Raw genomic sequence first — 27796 nt, forward strand, 5'->3', positions numbered from 1 at the left:
AGGACCCTGGTCAGACCTCACTTGGAGTACTGTGCTCAGTTCTGGTCACCTCACTACAAGAAGGATGTGGAAGCCATAGAAAGGGTGCAGAGGAGATTTACAAGGATGTTGCCTGGATTGGGGAGCATGCCTTATGAGAATAGGTTGAGTGAACTCGGCCTTTTCTCCTTGGAGCGACAGAGGAAGAGGGGTGACCTGATAGAGATGTATAAGATGATGAGAGGCATTGATCGTATGGATAGACAGAGGCTTTTTCCCAGGGCTGAAATGGTTGCCACAAGAGGACACAGGTTTGAGGTGCTGGGGAGTAGGTACAGAGATGTCAGGGGTAAGGTTTTTTTCTCAGAGTGGTGAGTGCATGGAATGGGCTGCCGGCAACGGTGGTGGAGACGAATACGATAGGGTCTTTTAAGAGACTTTTGGATAGGTACATGGAGCTTAGAAAAACAGAGGGCTATGGGTAAGCCTAGTAATTTCTAAGGTTGGGACATGTTCGGCACAGCTTTGTGGGCCAAAGGGCCTGAATTGTGCTGTAGGTTTTCTATGTTTCCATGTTAAGTTCCAGTTAGGTCCTGTGTTGCTGAGTTCCTTAAGTATCTTGTGTGTGCTGCTTTGGATATCCAGTATCTGCAAGATTTTTCCTGTGGATGTTTACAGTTAGAAAATGTAAGTCTTCTGGCTTGACTACTTACATGGTCTGGGACCATGTGATCAATTTATGCATGCTTTTGTTCTGAGTTTTTTAGGTTGAATGAAACTTTGAATCTGATTAACATTTCACTGTGCATTTCATTTTCACTTTTAGATCCCAGTTACATTAATCAAACCTGTAGAAAAAAAAGATGTTCCCACAGCAGTGATTGTGGGAAGCATCATTGGTGGATTACTTGTACTTCTAGCTCTCGTTGCTGCCCTATGGAAAGTAAGTGACTTCTCCAGTTTTCAAATTATCACAAAGCTCAGAGACTAAGTGAGACCCTATCTGAATATCAATTTACCTTTCTGCTTTTGAGTCTTCAGGAAATATTTTTTCATGGCTCACACAGTTCTTTAACTGACTAATAGAAAATATGCTCCAAATAACTATGATATGTTCACATGTGAAAATGTCCATCCGATGCTCTAATGGATAGGGTTATAAGGCACAATACCAAAGTGCTTATTTCCAGGCATAATGTTCAGTTATACAAAAATATCTTCATTGGCTCTCTGCAAGAATAATGCTAATGCCAGTAGCCAACTTTCAAATAGTGAGCAAGAAGTTTATTTTACATTGTAGCCAGAGCATAAGATATACCCCAGTATCATAAACTATGCAAATATAATTCTAAATAGCAGTATGTCTTTATGTGGCAATGTGTTCTTTTAACTGCAAGGAATGAACATTTATTTTATTTTAAATAGCTTGGATTCTTTAAAAGAAAATACAATAAACTGGCAAAGGATGAAGAGGATAATGATGACAATGTCAATGATGATCCTGCTGAAGAATAATGAATTATGGTCAATTTCACTGTGAATTGTACAGGTTCCGCTCAGACTGAACTGTTGAATATGACTGGTAGCAAGTGATTATGGTAGATGTATCCATATTAAGTCACTACCAAGTGGGTATCATTACAGAAAAGCATGAATGCTTGATAGATTCAATGTTTACATTTTATGGAGATGTTATTTCCACTTCTGGGGGGAAAAAAAAGCAAAAATAATTGCTTTTCTTTCTCTTTTATTTTAAAAATGCTTTAAAATGTCACTTTAAATTGTGCTGTTTCATTCATAAATTGTAGATTATGATTAAAAATGGTTAATTTCCCATGTTAACTTTTAGGAATTTAATAATTGATCACTTCTTTATGATTTTGGAATCATCCATGTCAATGAGGCAGAGAGGCCACAAGGTTGGATTTTTTTCAAAATATTCTTGAATTTAACATAATGTGATGACAGTTGCTTATGGTATTTTGTGAAAAATTTGGTACTGAGAAAGACAACAAACTGTGTTGTAAAACAATACAGTATTTTTATCACTGGAGTTGACTGAGTTCAGGGACCTCTCAACAAAATTCAAATAAATACAACTTCCATTTTAGGATGTTCTATCTTCTTCCTACCCAAACATAACAACCAAACAATTATATGTGATCTTTACTCTGTCATTGAGATATTGAGGGCACCTTTCTATATTTTTAAGCATACTGTACATTTAGCTGACAGGAAACCTTCCTCATTACAATAGAATTTCAAAGGATTGCAGGCAATCCTTCTGTAGGTTTCCAAAGTGCACTGTGAGTTGACCAAGATTCCCTGATGCTAGTCACCTTCAAACATTGTCCCCAGTGATTTTTTCCAGAAACAGGGATGATGATTAGAATACTTCAATAATAATAACCTAATAATAGTACCTCATAGGGTATATTGCAACATTGTATGTTATCTTTAGGCTGAAAACTGTATTGCCATCTAAAACACTTTCAAAATTAATATTTGCATTCTTATTAAAATGTTTATATTTCACTTGAAAACACCTCAATTTCACAGCACTCTACAAATGCTAGATTTCAATATTCCTACTTTGTCAGAGCAATGCTCCATTAAAATCATGACAGTTACATGGATTTATTAAAACCAACATTTTGCTACATGCAGATTTCAGGTCAGTAATACATTACTATGTAAATAAGACTTAAAAATATCTTTAGAATAGTATTAAAATTTTATTTAACAAATCTATGGGAAATGGTTAATATTACACGAATTCTCTTGGAATTTTCTTGTCAGGCATGTTTTAAATACTGTGATTAGTACGTTTTCTATGCATCAACTTTTCTACCACCAACATTTATATTTAAATTTGTTTCTTGAAGTGTTTAAAAACAACACTGCCAAAAAAAAACTTTAGAAACGAATGTGCTGAGCACTCTGGTGATCAATGTACAAGCTAGTCATGGTGCACTTCTGGAACTTTACATATTGCACTGACGGGTGTATGCTTCTAATATTTATAAAGTGTTTTTCCCCCCAAACTGTATACTTTTTTAAAATTGGATTGAAAAGTGAAAGGGGTGTCTTGCCTTTGTTTTATATGAAATGTCTATCTCTGTAAATTTATAGCCTTCATTAAAAAAAATTAACAAGAATACAACTTGAGTATTTTCACTTATTCCCAATAATTATTCCATTGCATATTTGCCTGTTGTCTGCAGTTTCTTCTCCGAATTCTGAACTAGGAGAAAAAAGAGAATCTTGCAATTTGATGGTCTTCTGCCATTTCTGCAAACCATTCTCTTTATTTCTAATGTAATTTTGAATATTGCAATTTTAACAACAGAATTACGATCTGTATTTCTCCTTATCTCTTAAAATAAAGTCTTACAATCCAATCCTATCCTCTTTCATCCTCTCTGCATTTTGTAGTGTTAAGTGAAAAGCAAAGAGAAGCTAGAGAGCTATGGAAATCAATGCCAAAACTCTACCCCCAACGATCATAATGCAATGTAGCCGTCCTTTGGTTTGCTGTAGAGCCTCAGATGCAGTTAGTACAGGAGACTGAAACAGAAGGGATGATGCTACCTTACCCATAACGAATTGCCATAATTCACTACCTTTGATAACACACGCTGCCTCACTGAGGAAGTGTAATCCCTTGCAGTCTGCATATGGTGCTGAGTTAAGCAGCACTCACAAAGTGATCTAAAAGCAGCCAAAAGAACTCCTCATCAGACCACATGATCATTCTGCTTACTGCTCCCTTGGAAATGGGAATGAGAATGCACTTTGCATCTAAAAAACAATCATTTCCATTATGCCTGGCACACAAATTGCAGGAAGTTGCATTTCAGCCCTTAACTGGAAGCAACTAGCCATAACAGTTTAATGCTATGTTCGCCTTCGCAGCTGCTAAAAAAACACACACATAAGAAGAGGATATATTGAAAATATTCAGCATGTCAGATAGCATCTGTGGAGAGTAAAACATTATTTTTATTTCTAGCAACTTCAGTGTTTTGGTTGTTGTTTACCAGAAATAGGGTCCTTTGCCTGCTCTAAATTTGCAGTTCCAACATTAAAGTAGGCCAAGGATTTCAGAGAGGTAATTCTTAATACACACATTATTCCATGTTGAGGTTTACGTAGGACATTTGCTCCCTGGATAGAGGTGAGTTCCTACTGAAAGCCTTTCTAACCCTTCTCCCTTCCATCAGGTTTTCTTGATCTTAGTATTGTTGGAAACCACTGCTCATTTTAATAATACTCTTTTATAAGATTGTACCTTTTAACAAGCTCATGTATTTTTCACAGTATGGGGTGGTTCACCCCCGCTTACTGGCAGAAAGTGGTATAGCAGCTAAACTAACATATCACCTTTTCTCAATTTTATTGGCTAAGTATTAGCACATTACCCATCTGATGTAATTGTTTTTTATATAGCCTATTAACTAATTTCTCTCTCGCTAAGTAATTTCCTTATCTATAAATGTGATGGATTGTCCAGAGGTGCCATCTTTGCAGCTGCTTTTCTGTTTTATTTATTTCTTTTGTCGTCATATTCATTCTACCTTTTAGCAACGTTTCTCAGCTTTTATTTGCTTAGCATTTGTATGCTTGTACTTTAAAATAAACAATCACTAGCATTAAGACCGCTCGCCATTTTTTGGCTCCTGGAAGAACTCTAAGAACCTGAAAACAAACAGAATCCAAAAGTTTTCTCTGCTGACATTCCCTGTTGTGGTGTATTCCAGAAGAATTTCTAAGGTAGCTGACTATAACTGCTTTCTGCAAAAACACTGAACTCAGCAAAATGTCCCTCAGCAGTTGCCATGCCAACCTCTGTAGACTTCTGCACCTAGAATCAACTTTATGAAACACCAATGAGAAACAAATACAACTGCATATGCTAGAACCCGAAACAAAACCAGAAATACTGGAAGAACTCAGACAATCTACATCTGTAGAAAGAGAAACCAGTTAATGTTTCAGATCAATGGCACATCCACAGAACAGTGTATGGTTGTATTCTGGAACTCAGAAATTCCTCCTCCTGGTAATATCCCTTCCCCTCTTGACATAGCAAGTGGAACTCTAAACTACATTACCTCTATTCACACTCAGCTTTCCTTACCCCTCCCCATATGCCTAACTAAAGGTAATTCCTTTATTATTGCTGATGTTAAGTGAAGTGAGATTCTGTCTGCTGAATGAGAGTGAGGGAAAGACCGAGTGTTAACTGGAACACAAACTTGACTGCAGTAACAGAAAATGCAAGACACTTGCATCAAACTTTCACAATACCAGTATATTGTTGACCCATAATCTTTTGATTTTCTCCCCCAAAGAAATACAATGAGATCTGATACAATTATGAGAATCAATAGGACTTCAGTGTAATGATTTTGAGAGTGCAACACTCCTTCCCTCAACGCAACTGAAGCACAACAGACAATTTTACAGAAATTTATTTCATAGCATTTAACAAGCCTGGCTTTATTTTTTTTTAAATAGAAAATCCTAGTCTTAGATTTCCCAGTAAGCTGATACTGTTTCTCCCCTTCCGTCTTACAAAATGCCCTTTGTGTAATAGAAATGTCAATTAAAGTAAATCTACAACTGGCCAGTACGCCTTTGGATTGTGGGAAGAAACTGGAGCACCCAGGGAATACTCAAGCATTCCACAGGACATACTCACTGCTTAGAAAGGACTGCAGGATTAAACTGTGAACCCTGACGCCCCGAACTGTTACAACATCACGCTCACCGCCACACTACCATGGCCCCTAGTACTGAATTGTATGGAAATCCTTAGGTAGCTTCCTGCATCCCTTAGTTAGGATGCCTACAAATTGCCGAACTGACTTGAACTTTAACTCAGTAAAATATTGCCATATGTGATGTACAGGGACTGCAAAAACAGGAGTTTGAAAGTTCAGGTAGATTAAGTAACTGACTATAGATCTACCTACTCCCACTTTCTACTCCACACCAACCTCAATGTCCCATCATCTTGCTCAGAACTGATCACCACTATTTATTTATTCAACACAAGTATGCAGTGTACAAATAATAAACAATGTGTGGTTATTCATGATTTTATTGCTATCTTTAATCAGTACAGTGAACAAATAGTGTTTGCAAAATTCAAAGGCATGAATTACAAATTCTGCATAATATTCTGCTGAGAGTTATTCAGTCTTGACAAATGTTCCAACTCTACTATTGCAGGTTATCGTCTCTGTTATATTGGTCAAGCTATTAAAAACTTACTACTTCTAGTAAGGCAATGTATGTTTAAATTGCTACCACTAGAGGTCAGAATTTATCTATTTTACAGCAATGGCCAAGTAACAGAGGTTATTGTTGTCTAGTAAAAGACTTATTTAACACTTTCCAGATGAATAAAGCCAAATCTCTGCTGAAAATCTTGATTTGCAGTTTGCTGTTATATTATCACTGATTCTTCAGGAAATTGTTTTATATTACAGTCATAACATGTCACTCTCTGTGTCTGTAACATTGGTACAATGAACTTCAATTGACTGTCATAAATGTTAAGTGCAATCATAAATCCTTACCGTTCAGAGACAGGAGGTGAATTTTTATCTTTGGATAACTCAATTGATTGAGACTAATAAGTGATCCATTCATAGTTTATCAAGGTTAACTATATCATGAGATTAGAAACAGTAAACTTATTTCAAATTATTAATGATGATGTCCAGATGTAGCATGGATAGTGAGGAAATGAGAATTTAGTGACAATGTAGAACTTTTACATCGTTAAAAAGAAATGCTGGAAATATTAAAGGTTCACAAAACCTCATGCCCTGGATTGCAAGGTTCTTAAAAAAAAAGCAGCTCCAAAGACTGATTACATTAATAATGATTTTTCAGCACTGCCAGCTATTTAGCTAGTAAACTGAATTTTGCTGTTCATGAACTGAGAGGGAGGAAAAAAATCTATAGGTGAGTTAGCAAGATGTCAAAATCCATTTTGAAAGTTTTGATAAAATGGCTCTAAAATCACTAACATGATCAAGAAAAATCAGAATGGCATGACCAATATAATAATTTTTATGGAAATCTAATTATTAGGGTGACTAAGAGAGAAGTTACAGAATTAATATTCCTGAATTTCAAGAGACTTTTCAAAATTTACCTTATAACAGGTTTGCTACATACAGGTTCACTGACTTGGGTGTAAAATACCAGAATCTGCAGAAGTTTAATTCAAGAGCCAAGAACATCTATATTCTTCCTCTTTCAGAATCTTCCACCAAAGTAACAGCATAGTGAAACCTCAAGAAAATGCCCACTGTATTCCGCTTACCTGCCTCAGCAGGATTTTTCAATTGAAACAGGAATTCGACTGGGAACTCGAAGGCATTATTTAAATGAGCCTTTTCCTATAAAATCAGGCCCACAGCAGGTTCTGGCAAATCTAAAACATCTTCAAAAAGGCAGTCTGCAAGCAATTCCAGATCTGTTTGAAATAAATTCTGATTTCAATCTTAGTATACTACTCATTCATTCATCTAATATTTTAGTTCTCTATATGCTAGTCAAATTGTTGCCCATTCACAAAATTTTCAAAAAGGTTAAGTTTCTGGGCAATTGCCACAGAACTCTTATTCCAACAATAGTATTCTACTGGGCTGAATTTTCATTGAGTTTTGCAAGATGGCTACCATTACACATCTCAAATGCACTTTTTATTACAGCTCAATAATGCACAACAAATTACTTTAAGTTTTGCAGTCAAACATCATTTAGAGTCAAGAAAATGTTTCTTGTGGGCAGTTGCATTCAATCAAGATTTAATGTAAAACAGTATTAATGTAAAGGAATCAAAGATATAAAGGGATATTGATTAGTTACAGATATGGGCAGAGAAGTGGCAATTAAGAGGTGTTGTACTTGGTTAAGTCAAATTAAGTGGAAAGCTTAAAGTTAATGGTAGGCCCCTTATAGCATTGCGGTACAGAGTGATCTTGGGGGTCCAGGTACATGGTTTCCTGAAAGTGGTTACACAAGTGAATAGGTAGTTTAAAAATAAGGAATATGCCATGCTTGCCTTCATTGGTAGGATTGCTAAGTACAAGAGTAGAGAGTCATTTTTCAGCTATACGAAACATAAGTCAGACCAGTCTTGGAGTAATCTGTGCAGTTCTGGTCACTTCATTGTAGGAAGGATGTGGAGCTTGCAGAAAGGCTGCACAGGTGGTTTAACGGTGCTGCCTGGATTAGAGAGTATGAACTACAAGGAAAGACTGGAAAAACCTGGGTCATTCTGCCTTGAATGTTGGAACCTGATAAGAGATTTCTTAAATTATGAGAGGTATAGATAGGTTAGACAGTTTGAATCTTTCCCCAGGGGTAGAAAAACACCAGAGGACATGTTTTTAAGGTTAGAGGGTTAAGTATTAAGGCAACATGAGGGGCAAGTTTTTTTTAAAGCATTGTGTTCAGTGACTGGAATAGGTTACCAGGGGCAGTAGTGGAAGCAGGCAGCTTGATAGAGTTTAACAGGCTTTTAGATGGCACAAGAGTATGAAGAGAATGGAAGGATATAGATGATACAAAGCAGGACGGTTAGGATAAATTAGCATCAAGACCATCATAGCACCAAGGGCTAAATCACTTATCCAGTGCTGTACTGTTTTATGTTCTAATGTAATTGCAGTTCTTAATATGAATTCAGGACCATACATTCAACTGCCAAAGAAACATTCACTTTTACAACTATGAAGAACCACCCAAGCAAATAAGGTAACAGCTTTGACATTAAAATTAATATTGCATTCTCTTCAATCTAATTCAATGGTCAAAATTAAGTTGAAGAGTAATATTAAAGACAAGAGATTCTGCACATGCTGGAAACCCTGACCAATACAAACAAAATGTTGGACGAACCCAGTAAGTTAGACAGCATGTATGGCGGGGAAGAAACAGTCCACTTCCCATTCTCATACTGACACATCTAGCCATGGCCTCCTTTATGCCATGATGAGCCCAAACTCAGGCTAAGGAGCAAAACCTCATATTCTGTCTGGGTAGTCTCCAACCTAATGGCTTCCCTCTTTGCCATTCGCTCTTTTCCATTCCCCAATCTGGTTACCCTCATACCAGTTTGCTTCTTCTCACCTGCCATCACCTCCATGGTCCACTGACCTCTCCTAATAGATTCTTTATACTTCAGCCCTTTACCTCTTCCACCTGTCACCTGTCATCTCCTCACATCATCACCCCTGCCCCATCCACCCACCTTCCCCCTCACCTGCTCTCAATTAACACATGCCAGTTTGTACTCTGCCTCCTCCCCTTTCTTCTTCTGGCTTCTTACCCTTCTCTTTCCAGTCCTGTTGGAGGGTCTCTGCCTGAATCGTCAACTGCTTATTCCCTCCGGAAATGCTGTCTGACTTGTTGAGTTCCTCCAGCTTCTTGTGTGAGGGTTGCTAAAGAACAAGAGCGCTGCATGTGTTTGTTCGTTAACATGAATTAACATAAATGCTGGTGATCGGTATGAAATTAGGTGGCATTGACAAGTTTCAGATCAAGAAGTTATCCACATGGAAATTTAATATTTTTCATATAATTCTATACAAAAGTATATGCATCATAGTCAGTATTTACACAAAAATGTATAGTGCAAAAGTAAATCATCAGTTTCAATTAAGGCATGATTACCTAATTCATAATACTAGATTCTTTGACAACAGAGAATTATACTTCCATCAAGACTGCACTGAGATCTAGTTACTTCTGGTTATTTTTTGCCCACTGGCACTCCTTATTTTCCTTCCAGGTATATTCTTCATTATCATAGATCTCCTAATTTTAAAAAAAATTAAATAAATTAGAACATATGAAACATACTTAGAGATAATACATGGGTAAATAAATTAGAATTTTGAAAACTAAAACTTGAAAGACTAAAACGAATTCATTAATTTATTAATCAGTTAATCCTCCTAATGGTGGAGGTGGTGAGAGTGTTTCTCCAGTCCATGGAGTATAGTACAGAAAGGATATGGTCCATCCATCACAGCTTACTGAGTTCAATTAGTGTCTCAGCACTGGGGACTTTGGCCGAGGAGGGGACACTGACATCCTTTTTGTTATGCTGCCAGTAGATCTGGAGGATTTTCCTAAACAATGTTGATGGTTCTCTCCAGCATTTGACTTACCTGTTATAAGTAGTCCATGCATTGTTTAAATTATTTGCTGATGATCTATGAATGTCACAGAAATTTATTATCAATTCATAATTACTCCTAAACTATGGCAGTAGCTAAGAGTCAACTCACCTGTGGTCTGTGGATATATGGAAGCCATAAACCACAGAATCTAATAGTTTTGTGATTACCATTTTGAGACCAGATTTCTTTTCAAATTCCATATTTAATAAATTACTTAAATACCCAGGGATGCATGGTAATATTCAAGCCCATGTCCCAAAAGTCCAGAAGTCTGACTGCTGGTCCAGTAATTTAATCAATATGCTACCACATATTGTGAAGTGTGAAAATGACTGTTGTTTGTAGACCATAAATCTGATGTTAGGTTTGAGGTTTCCATCTTGAGCAACACTTTTCTGTGAAGGGCCCAAGACTCTTCTGGCTTCCTGGAGGCAAAAGTATCCTTCACTGACATGGCCCCCATGAATTAATCCATGTTTAATCTATATAACCATATAACCATATAACAATCACAGCACGGAAACAGGCCATTCCGGCCCTCCTAGTCCGTGCCGAACTCTTAATCTCACCTAGTCCCACCTACCCGCACTCAGCCCATAACCCTCCACTCCTTTCCTATCCATATACCTATCCAATTTTACCTTAAATGACACAACTGAACTGGCCTCTACTACTTCTACAGGAAGCTCATTCCACACAGCTATCACTCTCTGAGTAAAGAAATACCCCCTCGTGTTTCCCTTAAACTTTTGCCCCCTAACTCTCAAATCATGTCCTCTCGTTTGAATCTCCCCTACTCTCAATGGAAACAGCCAATTCACGTCAACTCTATCTATCCCTCTCAACATTTTAAATACCTCGATCAAATCCCCCCTCAACCTTCTACGCTCCAATGAATAGAGACCTAACTTGTTCAACCTTTCTCTGTAACTTAAGTGCTGAAACCCTGGTAACATCCTAGTAAATCGTCTCTGCACTCTCTCTAATTTATTGATATCTTTCCTATAATTCGGTGACCAGAACTGTACACAATATTCCAAATTTGGCCTTACCAATGCCTTGTACAATTTTAACATTACATCCCAACTTCTGTACTCAATGCTCTGATTTATGTTTTCTAATTTTATGATACTTCATCTGTGGGATTGCGAAGAACTTGTAGGTTAGTAGAAGATCTCTAACTTATGGATATTTAATTTTCGCATACATTTCCAAGGTCAGTGCTGACATGGAACTAATTCCTAGCATGCAGAGGTGCAAGCACCACCTTTACCCTGAAGTGTAATGACCAAGTTCAAATGAGGTGGTATGCAGTAGCATAATGGTTAGTATGGCAACGCTTTACAGCAGCAGTGATTGGGGTTCAATTCCTGATGCTGTCTGTAAGAAGTTTGGACGTTCTTCCCATGACCACATGGGTTGCCTCCTACATTCCAGGGACATGTGGGTATTAATTCATAATCATGCTATCTTGTTGCTGGAAGCATTGAGACACTTACAGGCTACCGTCTGCACAACCTCGGACTGTGCTGGTCATTGACGCAAGTGATGCATTTCACTGTATGCTTTGATGTACCTGTGACAAATAATAAAGCTAATCTAATCTAAGTTCAGATGATCTTGGTTCTGCAGTGAGGAACAAAGACTGAACAGCACTCCACTCCCATCTATTATGTAAATTTGTGTTGTAGTGTTGCTACAAAACAACAAATTTCACATCATATGTTAGTAGTCATAAATCTGATCCGACTCCACTGGGAAGCTTTAAGAGGGAATGGTTCAAAATTCGTTAGGAAGAATAAGAGAAGGACTGGAGCATTACTCAAACCAGTTGGCATTTGGTCCATGTGAACACGAATCACAGATCATTCTACATTACCCATAGAATGGCATACAAACCAGGATTTTTTTTAAAAAATAGTCTATAATGTTCGGGCATTGCAGTCAATATTGCTCCTTGTACCTTTTAATAGATGGAATTCACAATGCAATTTAGGAAGGAGCTTTTCAGCCAGTGGGAGGGGTGGCTGAGGAGGGCCTTAGTAATGGTTTCTCCTGTGACAAGGTCCCACAATGATATTTCTCACTCTCCTTGATGTTGGTCGCAACTGTAGGTTATCCGGCATGTTGACCTCTTCTTCAAACGTCAAGAATTTGAACTGCATTTAGCTTTTAGTTGGGAATAAATGGTATGGACCACAGGGACCAGTTTAAAATAAAAGGCTTACAAACGCTGTTGTAGTAGCAGCCTTCACCCTGTACAGTCAGCCATCAAAGCTATGGATGCCTCTCTGTTGTGTACAGGCATATGCATATGAATATATCAGGACTGGGATTAATTCTGAGATTAGGAAGATTTTAAGAATCCCTTCTTTCTGATGTCTGTTGTTCATATCAATTGTGATTAAATGACCTATTCATGAAAACAGCATGTGTTTTCTGTGTATTGCATATGTGAATTAAAAATTTACCATAATCATACCTAAATAATTAAGATCTGGCCAACAGTTGGATTTATCAGAGCAACAGTGGATGGAAGTCCTTCCATGGTAACACATTTTGCTCAAGCAGCCATAGATATCTATTACTGAATCCCTTTAACACTTAAATTAGGGTAACTAGATAGACATCCACTATATTAAACAGAATTTTGAGAGTACCAATGTATAACCTTAAAATAATCCTACAACATTCCCTGACCTGTGAAGCACTTGACAAATTAAAGAAATACTCTTGATGTTATCTAATTCTTTAATTTGTTTAGAGATTTTATCTAATTTCAATCTTTTGTTTCTTCAGTTTAGCTATATACGAAATAATTTGACCGTGTAGATAAGCTTTTAATGTATCCCAAATTACTAACTTAGAGACATTTCCTATATTATTAAAGAGAAAAAACTCTTTTATCTGAGCTTCGATAAACTCAACAAAGATAGATTGGACAATTTAAAGATGGCGATTGTTTTTCTTCTGTGCAAATATTTCCAGAATTGTTTCGGATGTGTTTTTCTTTCCTTATCTAATATTATGAAGGTTACTTTCAATTGAAGGTCGTTTTGTTTTACAAGAAAAACACTTTCCTTCCAAGTTAATTATATTGAGATACATGACGACTGTAATGAGATTTATGTTCGGTAGAGGGAGACAGAGATTATTTTTTTCTCTCTTTTTTTTTACTTAGGTAGGCGGAGTTTGTACCTGTACTGCATCTATGCTTTTCTTGGGGCTTGCGTCGATTGATATCGACTTGTTTCTGGGCTTTGTAGTTTGGGTGGGATTTTTTTTCTTTCTTTTCCCCCATTATGGAATCCTGGAACATAATTATTTTTATTGTTGTTCATCTCCGCCATTGTCGACTACCTTATCCTTACATGTGTCTAACTATTGTTTTTAGATACAAAGTTCCATGATGACATCTAAACAGCTAAATGTTTTAACTTGGAATGTTCGCGGTTGGAATGATAAGAAAACATTTAAAGTTATTAACCGATTCCAGCCTGATATAATCTTTGCTGAAGAGATGCATATCAGAAATACTCTTAAACATTTGCAGAAGTATCTCTGTAATAATGACAAGCTATGTTAATTCTATATCAATATGGTGTAAAGCCCCAACTTAACAGAAGCATTGCTGAAAATATTAAGTGTATTCTGGTTAATTGGGACACATCGGGACTAGTACATTTTGGCCCAATTAAGTGGTAGCCCCAATCAGCCAATGTTTCATGGAAATAGTTAAAAAGATATACAGAAAGACAAATTACCATTTAAGTGAGTTTAAAGTATTCATTTAAATGAAAAACAGAACAAATTAGAACACTACCAATACAGTACTATAAAACTACTTTAGTTCCAATAACTATCTTCTGAGGAATTCATCCTGAGTACACTGCCAAGCTCTTCTGAATGACTGTAAATAAACAAACTTAGCAGAGACATCTAATTCAGATAATATACTGCATTCATAGAATGCTTTTAACGATTGCATCCTCCAAATCTTCATATTCTTTATAACATTCAAGATCACTGTCAATAGCTTCAAATTCTCTGTAGTTCGTAACTTTTGAAGTAGTGAAATTGCTTCATTTTCACTCCTTTTTTAAAAATTATTTATTTATTAAATTTTAGAAATTACAAAGAATAAATGTGATGATAAAATAGTAAGAAAAATAATATTAACCCTCCCCCCTCCCCTTAACCCTTATCTAAAGAAAGAAAAAAAGGAAAGAAGAAAAAGATTGCCTGGATATCGGAGGATCCCCACATGCTCCATGGAGTTCAAAATAATTTTGATATTTATTTTTACTTTCCCCGATTACTTTATAATTTTATCTTCAAAGGACCTATGTATTTAATCCTATCTTTTGTAAGTATGGGAACCAAATTTTCAAAAATATATCATATTCATTTCTTAGATTATACGTAATTTTTTCAAGTGGAATACAACTATGTATTTCATTATTCCAACGATCCATAGTTAAATATAAATCAGATTTCCAAGTAACTGCGATAACTTTTTTGGCTACTGCCAATGCAATTTTTATAAATTTTTTCTGATACTTATTCAATTTAAGTTTCGGTATTGTCCCTTCAATGTCTCCTAATAAAAATAATAGTGGACTATGTGGGAGTTGTACTCCAGTAATTTGTTCCAATAAAAGTCTTAAATTTATCCAAAATGGTTGAATTTTAAAACAAGACCAAGTAGAATGTAAAAAAGTACCAATTTCTTGATTACATCGAAAACATTGGTCAGACATATTTGAATTTAATCTATTTATTTTCTGTGGTGTTATATATAATTGATGTAAAAAATTATATTGTATTAATCGAAGTCGAACATTTATTGTATTTCTCATACTATCAGAACATAATCTTGACCAGTTTTTTTCCATCAATTTTAACATTCAAATCAGATTCCCATTTTTGTCTTGATTTATGAATTCCTAATTTAATTGTCTGTTTTTGAATCAAATTATACATACAAGATGTAAATTTTTTAATTTTTCCTTTCTGAATTAATATTTCTATTTCACTAGGTTTTGGTATCAACATTGTTTGACCCAGCTTTTCTCGTAAATAGGCTTTTAATTGAAAATAACAGAAGAGTGTTATTTGATATTTTATATTTATTTTTTAATTGATCAAACGACATCAATATACCTCCTTCAAAACAATCACCTATATATTTAATCCCCTTTTGGAACCAATTATGTAAAAGTTTATTATCCATTATAAAAGGAATAAGCCTATTTTGAATTAAAGTTCTTTTTGCTAATAAAGATTTCTTCATCTCATCGTCCATATTTACCTTATTCCATAAATCAATCAACTGTCTTAATATAGGAGATTCTTTTTTTTCTTGTATCCATTTGGATTCCCATTTATATATAAAATCTTCTGGTATGTTTTCTCCTATCTTATCTAATTCTATTCTAATCCATGCCGGTTTTTCTTCATCAAAAAAAAAGACGCAATAAATCTAAGTTGATTTGCTTTATAATAATTCTTAAAATTTGGAAGTTGTAACCCTCCTAAATCAAATTTACATGTCAATTTTTCCAATGATATTCTTGACATCTTTCCTTTCCAAAGAAATTTCCTTACATATTTATTCAGTTCTTGAAAAAACTTCTGAGATAATTGTATTGGTAAAGATTGAAATAAATATTGCAATCTAGGAATATTGCAATACCTACCTATTAGGTAGGTACCTAAAACTCTACCTATTAATGTTATTGGTAACATCATCCAATTATCAAGATCCTCTTTTATTTTTTTTAATAATGGCAAATAATTTTGTTTATATAAATTTTTTACATCATTATCAACTCTAATACCTAAATATTTTATCCAATTTATTGACCATCGAAATTGAGTTGCTAATCGACATTGATTATAACTTCCTTTGGTGAGGGGTAAAATCTCACTTTTATCCCAATTTACTTTATACCCTGATACTTTCCCATATTCTTCCAATCTAAAAGATAATCTTTGCAAAGATTGCAATGGGTTTGTTAAATAAATCAAAACATCATCAGCAAATAAATTAATCTTATATTCTTCTTGATTAACTCTAAAGCCCCCAATATCTGAATCTGTTCTAATTAATTCAGCTAATGGTTCTATTGCCAATACAAATAAAGCAGGTGATAGTGGGCAGCCTTGTCTAGTTGACCTCGTTAAGCAAAATGGTGTTGAAATCTGACCATTTGTAATTACTTTAGCTTGAAGATTAGTATTTAAAGTTTTAATCCATTGTATAAAAGATTTTCCTAACTCATATTTTTCCAATACCTTAAATAAAAAATCCCATTCCAATCTATCAAGTGCTTTTTCTGCATCCAAAGCAACTGCCACACTCATTTCCTCTCTTTTTTGTGCCAAATGAATTATACTAAGTAACCGGGTTATATTATCCATTGATTGTCTGTTTTTAATAAAACCTGTTTGATCCATATGTATTAATTTTGGTAAATATTTAGATATTCTATTAGATAAAATTTTTGCTAGTATTTTATAATCTGTATTCAACAAAGAAATAGGCCTATATGATGTTGGTTTTAAAGGATCTCTATCTTTTTTTGGCAATACAGTTATGATCGCTGTTAAAAAAGATTGTGGGAGTTTATGCATTCTTTCCACTTGGTATATTAATTCCATAAAAGGAGGAATTAATAAATCTTTAAATTTTTTATAAAATTCAGGAGGAAAACCATCTTCTCCTGGGGATTTATTACTCTGAAGTGATCCTAAAGCTTCTTCAACCTCTTTTAATGTAAAGGGCATATCTAATCCTTTCTGTTCTTCCAAATTTAATTTTGGAAGGGTTATTTGTGATAAAAAATTTATCTATCTCAGCAATCTTATTTTGTGATTCTGATTGATATAGTTCAGTATGAAATTTTTTTTAAGTTTCATTAATTTCTAAAGGCTTATAAGTAACCTTATTTACACTTGTTCTAATTGCATTTATTGTTTTAGAAGCCTGTTCTGTTTTCAACTGCCAAGCAAGAATTTTATGTGATCTTTCACCTAATTCGTAATATTTCTGTTTAGTTCTCATAATTACTTTTTCTGTACGATATGACTGGAGGGTATTATATTGTAGTTTTTTATTAACAAGTTGTCTTCGTTTTTCTTCTGTCTTATAGCTTTGAGATTCTTTTTCTAACTTTATGATATCCTTTTCCAATTGATCTATTTCTGCTGCGTATTCCTTCTTAATTTTAGATGTATAACTTATAATCTGACCCCTTAAATATGCTTTCATCGCTTCCCATAATACAATTTTATCCTCAACTGAATGTAGATTTTGTATCCAAAATAAAACTGAATTTGTTTTTTCATAAAATCACAAAAATCTTGACGTTTTAATAAAATTGAATTAAATCTCCATCTATAGATCGATTCCTCCTTATCCATCATTATCATTGTCATTATCAAGGGGGAATGATCTGACAGTATTCTTGCTTTATATTCCACACTTTTCACTCTATCTTGAATATTTTTTGATAATAAAAAAAATCAATCCTTGAGTAAGTTTTATGTCTATTTGAATAAAATGAATAATCTCTTTCTCTTGGATTAATTCTTCTCCATATATCAATCAGGTTTAAAACTTTCATTAATGATAAAGTTAGTTTTGTTACTTTTGATTTTGTAGCAACTTTAGTTGACCTATCCAAAACTGGATCTAAACAAAAATTAAAATCTCCACCTATTAATATTTTATCATGTGCATCAGCCAAGTTCAAAAAAACTTCTTGTATGAATTTTGCAACATTTTCATTTGGTGCATAAATGTTCATAAAAGTCCATAATTCTGAAAAAAATTGACAATGTATAATCACATATCTCCCCCCAGAATCAATTATTACATTTTGTATTTTAATTGGTAAAGATTTATTAACCAAAATTGCAACTCCTCTCAATTTTGAATTAAATGAAGCTACAATGACATTTCCAACCCAATCTCTCTTTAATTTCTTATGTTCTGTTTCTGTTAAATGTGTTACTTGTAAAAAAGCTATATCTCCTTTCATTTTCTTAATATATGTTAAAACTCGTTTTCTTTTCACAGGTCCATTAATTCCATTAACATTAAAACTTAAAAAATTAAGTAAATTAATCATTCATAATACCTTGGGAACTCTTTAAAATTCTCCATGTTGCTATGAGTCTCTCCCCAACCATCCAGGCAAAAAAGAAGAAAAATAGAAGATAACTAATATATAAGAAAAAAAATACCCCCCCACTAATGTTGCGAATAAAAAGAACACAACATTACCCCCCCCCCCCCCATTTTACGGGTCATGGCAATCGCCATGATTGTACACGTGAAACTCGCAGCCATCGATCAGGAGCTCCTCCAGCTCCCCCGCAAAAAAAAATATATTAGTGAAGAAAAAAAGAAAATAATTAATGTCTCTACTCCCAATTAATACTCCTCGACTATTTTTTTTCCTTATAAATGTCCATCAAGTCCAACCTTGTTTCAGTCTTCATCATTAGTCCATTTCATTTCTATAATTCTTTACTCCTCTTCATGGACATCAGGTAATTCTTGTACAAATTTCTCCGCTTTCCGGTAGTCAACGAAAAAACTTCTTTCTTCGTTATCCAGGAAAATTATCAATTTTGCTGGGTAGCTCAATAAAAATTTATAGCCCTTTTCCCATAAAGATTTTTTCACTGGATTAAATTCCTTCTGCCTCTTCAGAAGATCGTAACTTATGTCTCGATAAAAAAAACTCTTTTCCCTTCTATTATCAATGGCCCATTTCTCTTTTTAGCACCTTGAGTAGCTGCCTTCAAGATCATTTCTTTATCTTGGTACCTTAAGCATTTTATCAAAATTGATCTTGGATTTTGATCTTGTTGAGGTCTTGGTCTTAAAGCTCTGTGTGCTCTTTCAATTTCAATTACTTGATTTCCTTCTTTCATTTCCAAAATTTTCGGAATCCATTCTTGAAAGAATTTTATTGGATTTTCTCCCTCTGTACCTTCCATAAGACCAACAATTTTAATATTATTTCATCTACTAGAGTTCTCAAGCGCATCCATTTTTTCCAACATCTGTTTTCTTTCTATTGTCCAGGCAAGATTATTGTCTTCTATCTTATCTATTCTTTCAGCGTTTTCTTCCACTTTTACTTCCACCTCTTTAACTTTGTTATCCATCTTCTTTTGTTTTTCCACCACATTATCGAGTGTATTCTGAATCCTTCTTATATCTGTTCTTATAGCTTTTAATTCATTTGTCATATATATCAGGATATCTTTGATGTCTCCTTTAATCTCTTCCTTCTTTTCCTCTTCTTCTTCCTCTGAATTTCCCAAACAGTCTGTTTCTACTTCCGATCCACTTCCAATTTCACTTCCAGCCGTAATTGGGATTTGTAGTTTTGTTAATATCTGTTCATGCATACTTTCGCGCATGCGTTGTTCTTGCCGTTTCTTCTTAGAGACCGCCGATATTGTTGCAACTTCCTGTCCCACATCATCAGAAGTGCCATGCACTTTGCCGGGAGGAGATCCAACTTGAGTCCCAGGCTTCGCCGAGACGGTTAGGCCTTTTTCCCCGCCGATTTGCGCAGTCTTCGAAGTAGTAGCTTTCTTCTGTTTCAGTTTAGGAGCCATATCAAAAGATAATCCTGAGTTGCTTATAAATAGTTTCTAGTAGGTATTTGTTAACTCTTCTTCATTTAAACCCTATTTCATTACTTTTTACGAGGGAGCTGGATTCCCAACGTCTCGATCTTATGTCATCACGTGACGCCCCCGTCTCATTTTCACTCCTGGCCATTTCTGGCATCTCAAAGTCTGAATGCTTGAAACCGCCGTGAGCAAAACAGTTCTCAATTGCCTTATTGCTCATTTCTGGCCAACTATCAGTGACAAAAATTGCAACTGACACTAGCTAGAAATAGCGCAACGGTCTCCAGTCCCAATTATGCAGTACCATGTCCCAAATAAACAAAGTAATCCCAGCTATTTTCTCGATTAGACGTGTTCTTTAAGAGTGGTCCAAAATATGCAGCTGCCCCAATTAACCAGAATCCACTGTATCATATGCTAAAGGTAGACCTTGCCTTTTGTATCTTTTCTTCATATTCCTTTCAATTAGGACCCTTGAACCAGCATAAACAGGATGATCTTTTCTCAACTTTATAGGTGGTTATTGAAGTTGAGAATAAATGTGAACATGCAATTAATGTTAGTCTTAGAGCCAAAAAAAAGAAAAAGTGAAAGAAGAATGAAATTTAGAAGAAAAATAGAAAATAACTAGATAAGTAACATTTTCAGACAATTCCGTTTGGCCCTTTTATACAAGTATCTGATTTGAATTTCATCGCCCTAATGTCAAAGCTCATACCTTCTTCCATATTGGTACTGTGGCTTTCAAAGTATCAATGCAATATTTCACTGCTTCAAAGGACTCATTTCTATGTGGACTGGAGATGGCAATGATCACACTTGCTTCAGTCACATTAACTAATCTGCAGAATTAAATGACACAAAATGGAATCTAAAGCATTTAAAAACAAGAACCACCAGTTTATAAAATAGATATTCATATTATTAGAAATATACAAGGGTTAAATTATATTAATCCAATAAGTCCCTGTAGCTGTTTAAAAAGCACCAAAAATCTGGAAAAGTCATGTGGTAATACTTACATTTTCATTAAAGTAACAATTTCCTGGTATCTGCTGCCTGAAAATCTGATTTTTCGTGTAGCAATTGATTATTCTGACTGTAAGTTAATCTGGGGCTCCAAGGGTAGTCATAGCCGAAGGGTGGTAGTGGGGACGAGCTCCCACTGTTAAACAAATGCTCTTCATGGCGTGCGTCTCAAACAGCCTCTGACAACCAAGTCCCACTCCTGGCCTTCACGTGTGGCATAGTTCTTCTCACCTGGTGGAGCTGTTCTCACTGACAGGAGAAAGGGCAAAGGTGGACCACTGGCACCTTAAAACCAGTTGCTCCGGGCAGATGGGGCTCGTTAACCACGGATGGTAGCTCATCTAGGAGTGGGAGAACTCCGATTTCAAACCTCCGCTGCCTTGCAGCTCTATACCCGCTCACGGGAAAGGCTTTGGGAGTAAACCCTGAGGAAAAATCTGGAGTCGGAGTCCCGAAGACGGCTGACTGCTGTACCCAGCACCGGCACGGCAACTCCTGCGATGCTGCTGACACCAAACTGTATCGACTTTCGTCATTCCTTTGGTCCTGTCATTAGCATGGAGAGGGGGGTCCCACTGCATGGGCAACAGACGGATCTCCATATCAACTCTACCCTGGCTTGCGCCCTGGAGAGGCCACTCCCAGTGACTACCAGAGGTGCAGTACCCATGGTCGACTACGACTGACGGAGGCCACCAGAAATTAATCTGGATTGATACAAGCATAAATTTTTAAAAAGCAAAAATTTGTGGGAAGTTAGATGATCGGAAAGCTTTTAAAAACCAACAGAAGGCAACTAAAAAAAACACAAAGACAGAAAAGATGAAATATGAAGGTCACCACGCATTCATGCTCCATCTGCCAGAAAAAACGGGATCTCCCAGTGGCCACCCATATTAATTGCACTTCCTATTTGCATTTTGATATGCCAACCCACAGCATCCTCTACTGTCACGATAAGGCCACGCTCAGGTGGGAGGAACAACATCTTATATTCCGTATGGGTAGTCCCAACCTGATGGCATGAACAGCGATTTCTCAAACTTCCGGTAATGCCCTTTCTACCTCTCCTTCACCATTCCCCATCCGCTTTTTTCTCTCTCTCTCTCTCTCTCTCTCTCACCTATCTCCTTGCCTGCCCATCACCTCCCTCCGGTGCTCCTCCCCCCTTTTCTTTCTTCCATGGCCTTCTGTCTTCTCCTTTCAGACCCCTACTTCCCCAGCCCTGTATCCCTTTCACCAATCAACTTCCAAGCTCTTCACTTCATTGCTCCCCCTCCCAGTTTCACCTATCAGCTTGTGTTTCTCTCTCCCATCCCCCCGCCTATTAAATCTACTGTTCATCTTTCTTTCTCCAGTTCTGCTAAAGGGTCTTAGCCTGAAATGTCGGCTGTACTTTTTTCCATAGATGCTACCTGGCCTGCTGAGTTCCTCCAGCATTTTGTATGTGTTGCTCAGATTTCCAGCATCTGCAGACTTTCTGATGTTTTTAAATGAACATTTTATCAACTTTTTCATTTTTCACTGGCTATTTATTAGTACATCATCCATGTGAAGTATTAACTAATTTGTCCCTATCTAAGGAATTTCTCTTCTCTTATCTATGAAAGAGATTTTTCAAAAGCACCATCTTTATTCTTTTGTCTTAGCATTAATTGCCCTCCTAGCATCTTTTCTCGGCTCTTTAGTTAGGTTGCTTAGTATTTGTATCTCCTATCTTCTTCCCGTATCCTCTCATGCCCTAACCAATCAAGAATCTATCAACTTCTGCCTTAAGTATAAATACAGACCTGGTTTTCACAGCTATCTGTGCAAAGAATTCCACAGATTCACCACTCTCTGGTTAAAGAAATTTCTCCTCATTTCTGTTCTAAAAGGATATTCCTCTTTTTGAGGCTGTGCCCTCTAGTCTTGGACTCTCCCACCATAGGAAACATCCTTTCACCATTCAATAGGTTTCAATGAGGTTTCCCCTCATTCTTCTAAATTCTAGAGAATACAGGCCCAGAGCCATCAAATGCAAGCCAATCAATCCTGGAATCATTTTCGTGGAACTCCTTTGAACCCTTTACAGTTTCAGCACATCCTTTCTAAGATAAGGGGCCCTAACCAACTCACAATACTCCAAGTGAGGCCTCACCAGAGCTTTATAAAGTTTCAACATTACATTCTTGCTTTTATATTCTAGTTCTCTTGAAATGTATACTAACATTGTATTTGCATTCTTCATTACAGACCCAACCTGCAAATTAACCTTTAGAGAATCCTGCACAAGGACTCCCAAGTTCCTTTGTGCTTCAGTTTTTTTGTATTTTCTCTCCACTTAGAAAATAGTCAACCCTTTCATTTCTTCTACCAAAGTGCCTTACCGTACAATTCTTGACATTGTATTCCATCTGCCATTTCTTTGCCCATTCTCCTAATCTAAGTCCTTCTATAGCCTCTCTACTTCTGCAAAACAACCTGCCCCTCCACCTATTTTCATATCATCTGCAAACTGTCCAACAAAGCCATCAATTCCATCATCTAAATCACTAACATATAACATAAAATGAATCAGTCCCAACACATAACCCTGCAGAACACCACTAATCACTGGCAGCCAGCCAAAAAAGGCTCCCTTTATTCCCACTCTTTGCCTCCTGCCAATCAGCCACAGCCTTATCTATGTCAGAATCTTTCCTGCAATACCATGGGCCTGTAGCTTGTTAAGCAGCCTCATGTTTGGCAACTTGTCAAAGGCCTTCTGAAAATCCAAGTACAAACATCAATCGACTCTCCTTTGTCTATCCTGCTTTTTACTTCAAAGAACTCCAATAGATTTGTCAGGCAATATTTTCCCTTGAGGAAACCATGCTGATTACAGCCTATTTTATCACTTGCTTCCAAGAAACCTGAGACCTCATCCTTCATAATCGACTCCAACAACTTCCCAACCAATGAGGTCAGACAAATTGGCCTATAGCTTCTGCCTCTCTTCCTTCTTGAAGAATGGAGTGACATTTGCAACTTTCCAGTCTTCTGGAACCATTCCAGAATCTAGTGATTCTTGAAAGATCATTACTAATGGTTCCACAATCTCATCACCCACCTCTTTCAAAATTCTGTGACGTACACCATCTGATCCAGGTGACCTTCAGACCTTTCAGTTTTCTTGAACCTTCTCTCTAATTATGGTAACTTCACACACTTCATGTCCCCTGACACCTGGAACTTCCACCATACTGCTAGTATTTTTGACAGTGAAGAATGATGCAAAACTATTATTCAGTTCAAACAACACACACAAAATGTTGGTGGAACGCAGCAGGCCAGGCAGCATCTATAGGAAGAAGTACAGTCAGCGTTTTGGGCTGAAACCCTTCGTCAGGACTAACTGAAAGAAGATGGTAAGAGATTTGAAAGTGGGAGGGGGAGGGGGAAATCCGAAATGATAGGAGAAGACAGGAGGGGGAGGGATGAAGCTAAGAGCTGGAAAGTTGATTGGCAAAAGGGATACAGAGCTGGAGAAGGGAGAGGATCATGGGGCAGGAGGCCGAGGAAGAAAGAAAGGGGAAGGGGAGCACCAGAGGGAGATGGAGAGCAGGGAAGGAGTTATTGTGAGAGGGACAGAGAGAGAAAAATGGGAAAAAATAAGAAATAAGTAGATAGATAGGTAAATAAATAAATAAATAAATAAATAAAAGATGGGGTAAAAAGGGGAGGAGGAGCATTAATGGAAGTTAGAGAAATCAATGTTCATACCATCAGGTTGGAGGCTACCCAGATGGAATATAAGGTGTTGTTCCTCCAACCTGAGTGTGACTTCATCTTGACAGTAGAGGAGGCCATGGATAGACATATCAGAATGGGAATGGGACGTGGAATTAAAATGTGTGGCCACTGGGAGATCCTGCTTTCTCTGGCGGACAGAGCGTACGTGTTCAGCGAAATGGTCTCACAGTCTGCATTGGGTCTCACCAATATATAAAAGGCCACACCGGGAGCACCGGACGCAGTATATCACATCAGCCGACTCACAGGTGAAGTGTCGCCTCACCTGGAATGGCTGTCTGGGGCCCTGAATGGTGGTAAGGGAGGAAGTGCAAGGGCAGGTGTAGCACTTGTTCTGCTTGCAAGGATAAGTGCCAGGAGGGAGATCGGTGGGAAGGGATGGGGGGGGACGAGTGGACAAGGGAGTCGTGTAGGAAGCGATCCCTGTGGAAAGGAGAAAGTGGGGGGAGGGAAAGATGTGCTTGGTAGTGGGATCCCGTTGGAGGTGGCGGAAGTTACGGGGAATTATATGCTGGACACGGAGGCTGGTGGGGTGGTAGGTGAGGACAAGGGGAACCCTACCCCTAATGGGGTGGTGGGAGGATGGGGTGAGAGCAGATGTGCGGGTAATGGGAGAGATGCGTTTGAGAGCAGAGTTGATGGTGGAGGAAGGGAAGCCCCTTTCTTTAAAAAACGAAGACATCTCCTTTGTCCTGGAATGAAAAGCCTCATCCTGAGAGCAGATGCAACGGAGACTGAGGAATTGCGAGAAAGGGTGGCATTTTTGCAAGAGACAGGATGGGAAGAGGAACAGTCCAGGTAGCTGTGAGAGTCTGTAGGCTTATAGTAGACATCAGTAGATAAGCCATCTCCAGAGATAGAGACAGAAAGATCAAGAAAGGGGAGGGTGGTGTTGGAAATGGGCCAGGTAAATTTGAGGGCAGGGTGAAAGTTGGAGATAAAGTTAATGAAGTCAACGTGTTTGCGAATTATTCAGTTCATCTGCTATTTCATTGTCCCCCATTACTACCTCTCCAGCATTGTTTTCCAGCAGTCCAATATCCATTCTCATCTCTTTTACACTTTATATATCTGAGGAAACTTTTCATATCTTCCTTAATATTATTGGCTAGCTTACTTTCGTATTCCAACTTTACCTTCTTAATGACTTTTTTAGTTGTTTTTTTAAAAACTTCCCAATCCTCTAACTTCCCACTAATCTTTGCTCTATTATACGCCCTCTTTCTGGCTTTTATGTTGCCTTTGACTTCTCTTGCTAGCCATGGTTGTGTCGTCTTTCCTTTAGAATATTTCCTCCTCTTTGGGATATATATATCATGTGCCTTGTGAATTGCTACCAGAAATTTCAGCCATTGATGCTCTGCTGCCATCTCAGCCAGTGTTCTTTTCCAATCAATTCTGGCCAATTCCTCTCTCATGCCTCTATAATCCCCTTTACTCCACTATAATACTGATACAACTGACTTTAGCTTCTCCAATTAAGCTTAATATGGTTAACTTGTAGAGAGAATGAAAAGGAAAATAAGACCAAAAAAGAGAATTTGTGAAGAGAAAGGCAGATAAAATAAATGAGAATGTTTAAGACATCCTCAAGCATTTAAGAAGGGAGGGTGAGGAAGGGTGAGTTTAATTAAGGATCAGTTGTGATCTATGCTCTGAGATGGAATATGTAACTAGAATACCTGGAATTTTCTGTAAGTCTTTGCTGAGGAAGAAGATGCTGCCAAAAAATGAATGATATGAATATTGAAAGTGGTTAGATACAAGACTGGCAGGCTATGCTTCCAGTACGTAAATGTCACTTGGTCTGAATCAAGTTCATGCTCATTTGCTAGAAAAAGTGGAGATAAACACTGAAATAAGCTTCAAATAAACCCTCAAGACTTAAAAAAGGCAAATATGATACACTTGTTCAGTAACAGGAGAAAGATATGACAGTGACAACAAGCTAGTTTAACCTTGGGAAGGAAGCTCTTAAGAACAGCATAGGAAAACAGATCATAGGATTTTGGAGAAGTTTCCATTAGCATGGAATTTTTAAAGATGACTCATGTTTAAAGAAACCTAATTAAATGTTTTTTTATGAGCTGACAGATAAGGTTAATGAAGGGACTATAGCAGAAGTTGTTAATGTGGATTTTCAAAAGGCATTTAGCGAAGTCCCACATGAAAGGCTGGTTTACAAATTTAGTGCCCATGGATTAAATGCATCAGGAACAGCACAGATGCAGGAATGATTTGGCAGAAAGCAGACAGACATGGTAATCACTGTTGTTCAGACTGAAGGCTGGTAAACAGTAGCGCTTGCCAGGGTCAGATATCCAGAGCCAGATATGCAAACATCAAAGTCATAAATACAAGGAAAGAAAAAAGACACTGCTTTTCTTTATTTATTTGAATGAATTGGATGGATATGGGCATGCAAGATAAAACTTCAATTTGGCAGATGACTGATAATGTAGAGATATGAAGGAAAATTGAAGAACTGCAAGAGGATATCTATTGGCAGATGAATTTTAGCATAAACAGCATAAGTGATAATATTTTAGTAAAAAAATGATAAAGACAATATAGACTAAAGGGGTTTGGATTACTTCTGCACTGGTCTAAAAGTGAGCAGGATCTCATAAGAGAGAATTAGTAAAATTGGATTTATCACTTTCATTAACAGAGAATATAAATGTAAGGAAAATATTTTAACTTTTAAAAATTAGTGGTTTCGTCACAAATGAGATAAAAAGCAAGCAAAGGAACAAAGAATAACAGAAGAGGAAAGCCACTAATAATTGACTAAAAATTCCAAACCATAATATATTTTAATTTAAATACAATGAAATAAACTACACCTCCACAAGATGCACCTGGGTCATTGATACTAAACAGCTTAACATGATTTCACACTCCATTGGTTTAACATTGGCATTATCCAAAAAACTGAATGAAATATAAATCATGTAACATAACATGAAACCATTTCCAAGTGAAGAAGATGGAAACATTTCTTTTTCCCCAGGGAGACTCATTTGTCTGGTGTCAGGTCAAGTCTTCGTGTCAGATTCAAGCTACATCTACTTTAATTGCAATGCAAAAACCGGAGCCAAAGTTGAACTTCATTGAACTCAATACTTTACCTAAACAATTAG

General features: G+C 36.7%; 2 protein-coding genes across 3 annotated transcripts in view; one reads left to right on the forward strand and one right to left on the reverse strand.

Annotated features, from left to right (window-relative positions):
• Positions 1 to 3136, forward strand: part of LOC140737766 (integrin alpha-2-like) — a 167874-nt gene extending 164738 nt beyond the window's left edge. For both annotated transcript variants that reach the window (XM_073064396.1, XM_073064395.1), the window contains exons 29-30: positions 806 to 922; positions 1405 to 3136. In XM_073064396.1, the coding sequence (XP_072920497.1) occupies positions 806 to 922; positions 1405 to 1494 (207 nt within the window). In that variant the 3' untranslated portion in view covers positions 1495 to 3136. The remainder of the gene's footprint in view (positions 1 to 805; positions 923 to 1404) is intronic.
• A 2931-nt stretch (positions 3137 to 6067) lies between these two features.
• LOC140737767 (molybdopterin synthase catalytic subunit) overlaps positions 6068 to 27796 on the reverse strand; it is a 53437-nt gene continuing 31708 nt past the window's right edge. Inside the window, exons 3-4 of the mRNA XM_073064397.1 lie at positions 20569 to 20692; positions 6068 to 9822 (exon numbers count right to left, since the gene is read on the reverse strand). Coding sequence (XP_072920498.1) covers positions 9748 to 9822; positions 20569 to 20692 — 199 coding nt within the window. The 3' untranslated portion in view covers positions 6068 to 9747. The remainder of the gene's footprint in view (positions 9823 to 20568; positions 20693 to 27796) is intronic.

This window comes from Hemitrygon akajei, chromosome 13, assembly GCF_048418815.1.
Source record: "Hemitrygon akajei chromosome 13, sHemAka1.3, whole genome shotgun sequence".
Classification (NCBI taxonomy): Eukaryota; Metazoa; Chordata; class Chondrichthyes; order Myliobatiformes; family Dasyatidae; genus Hemitrygon; species Hemitrygon akajei.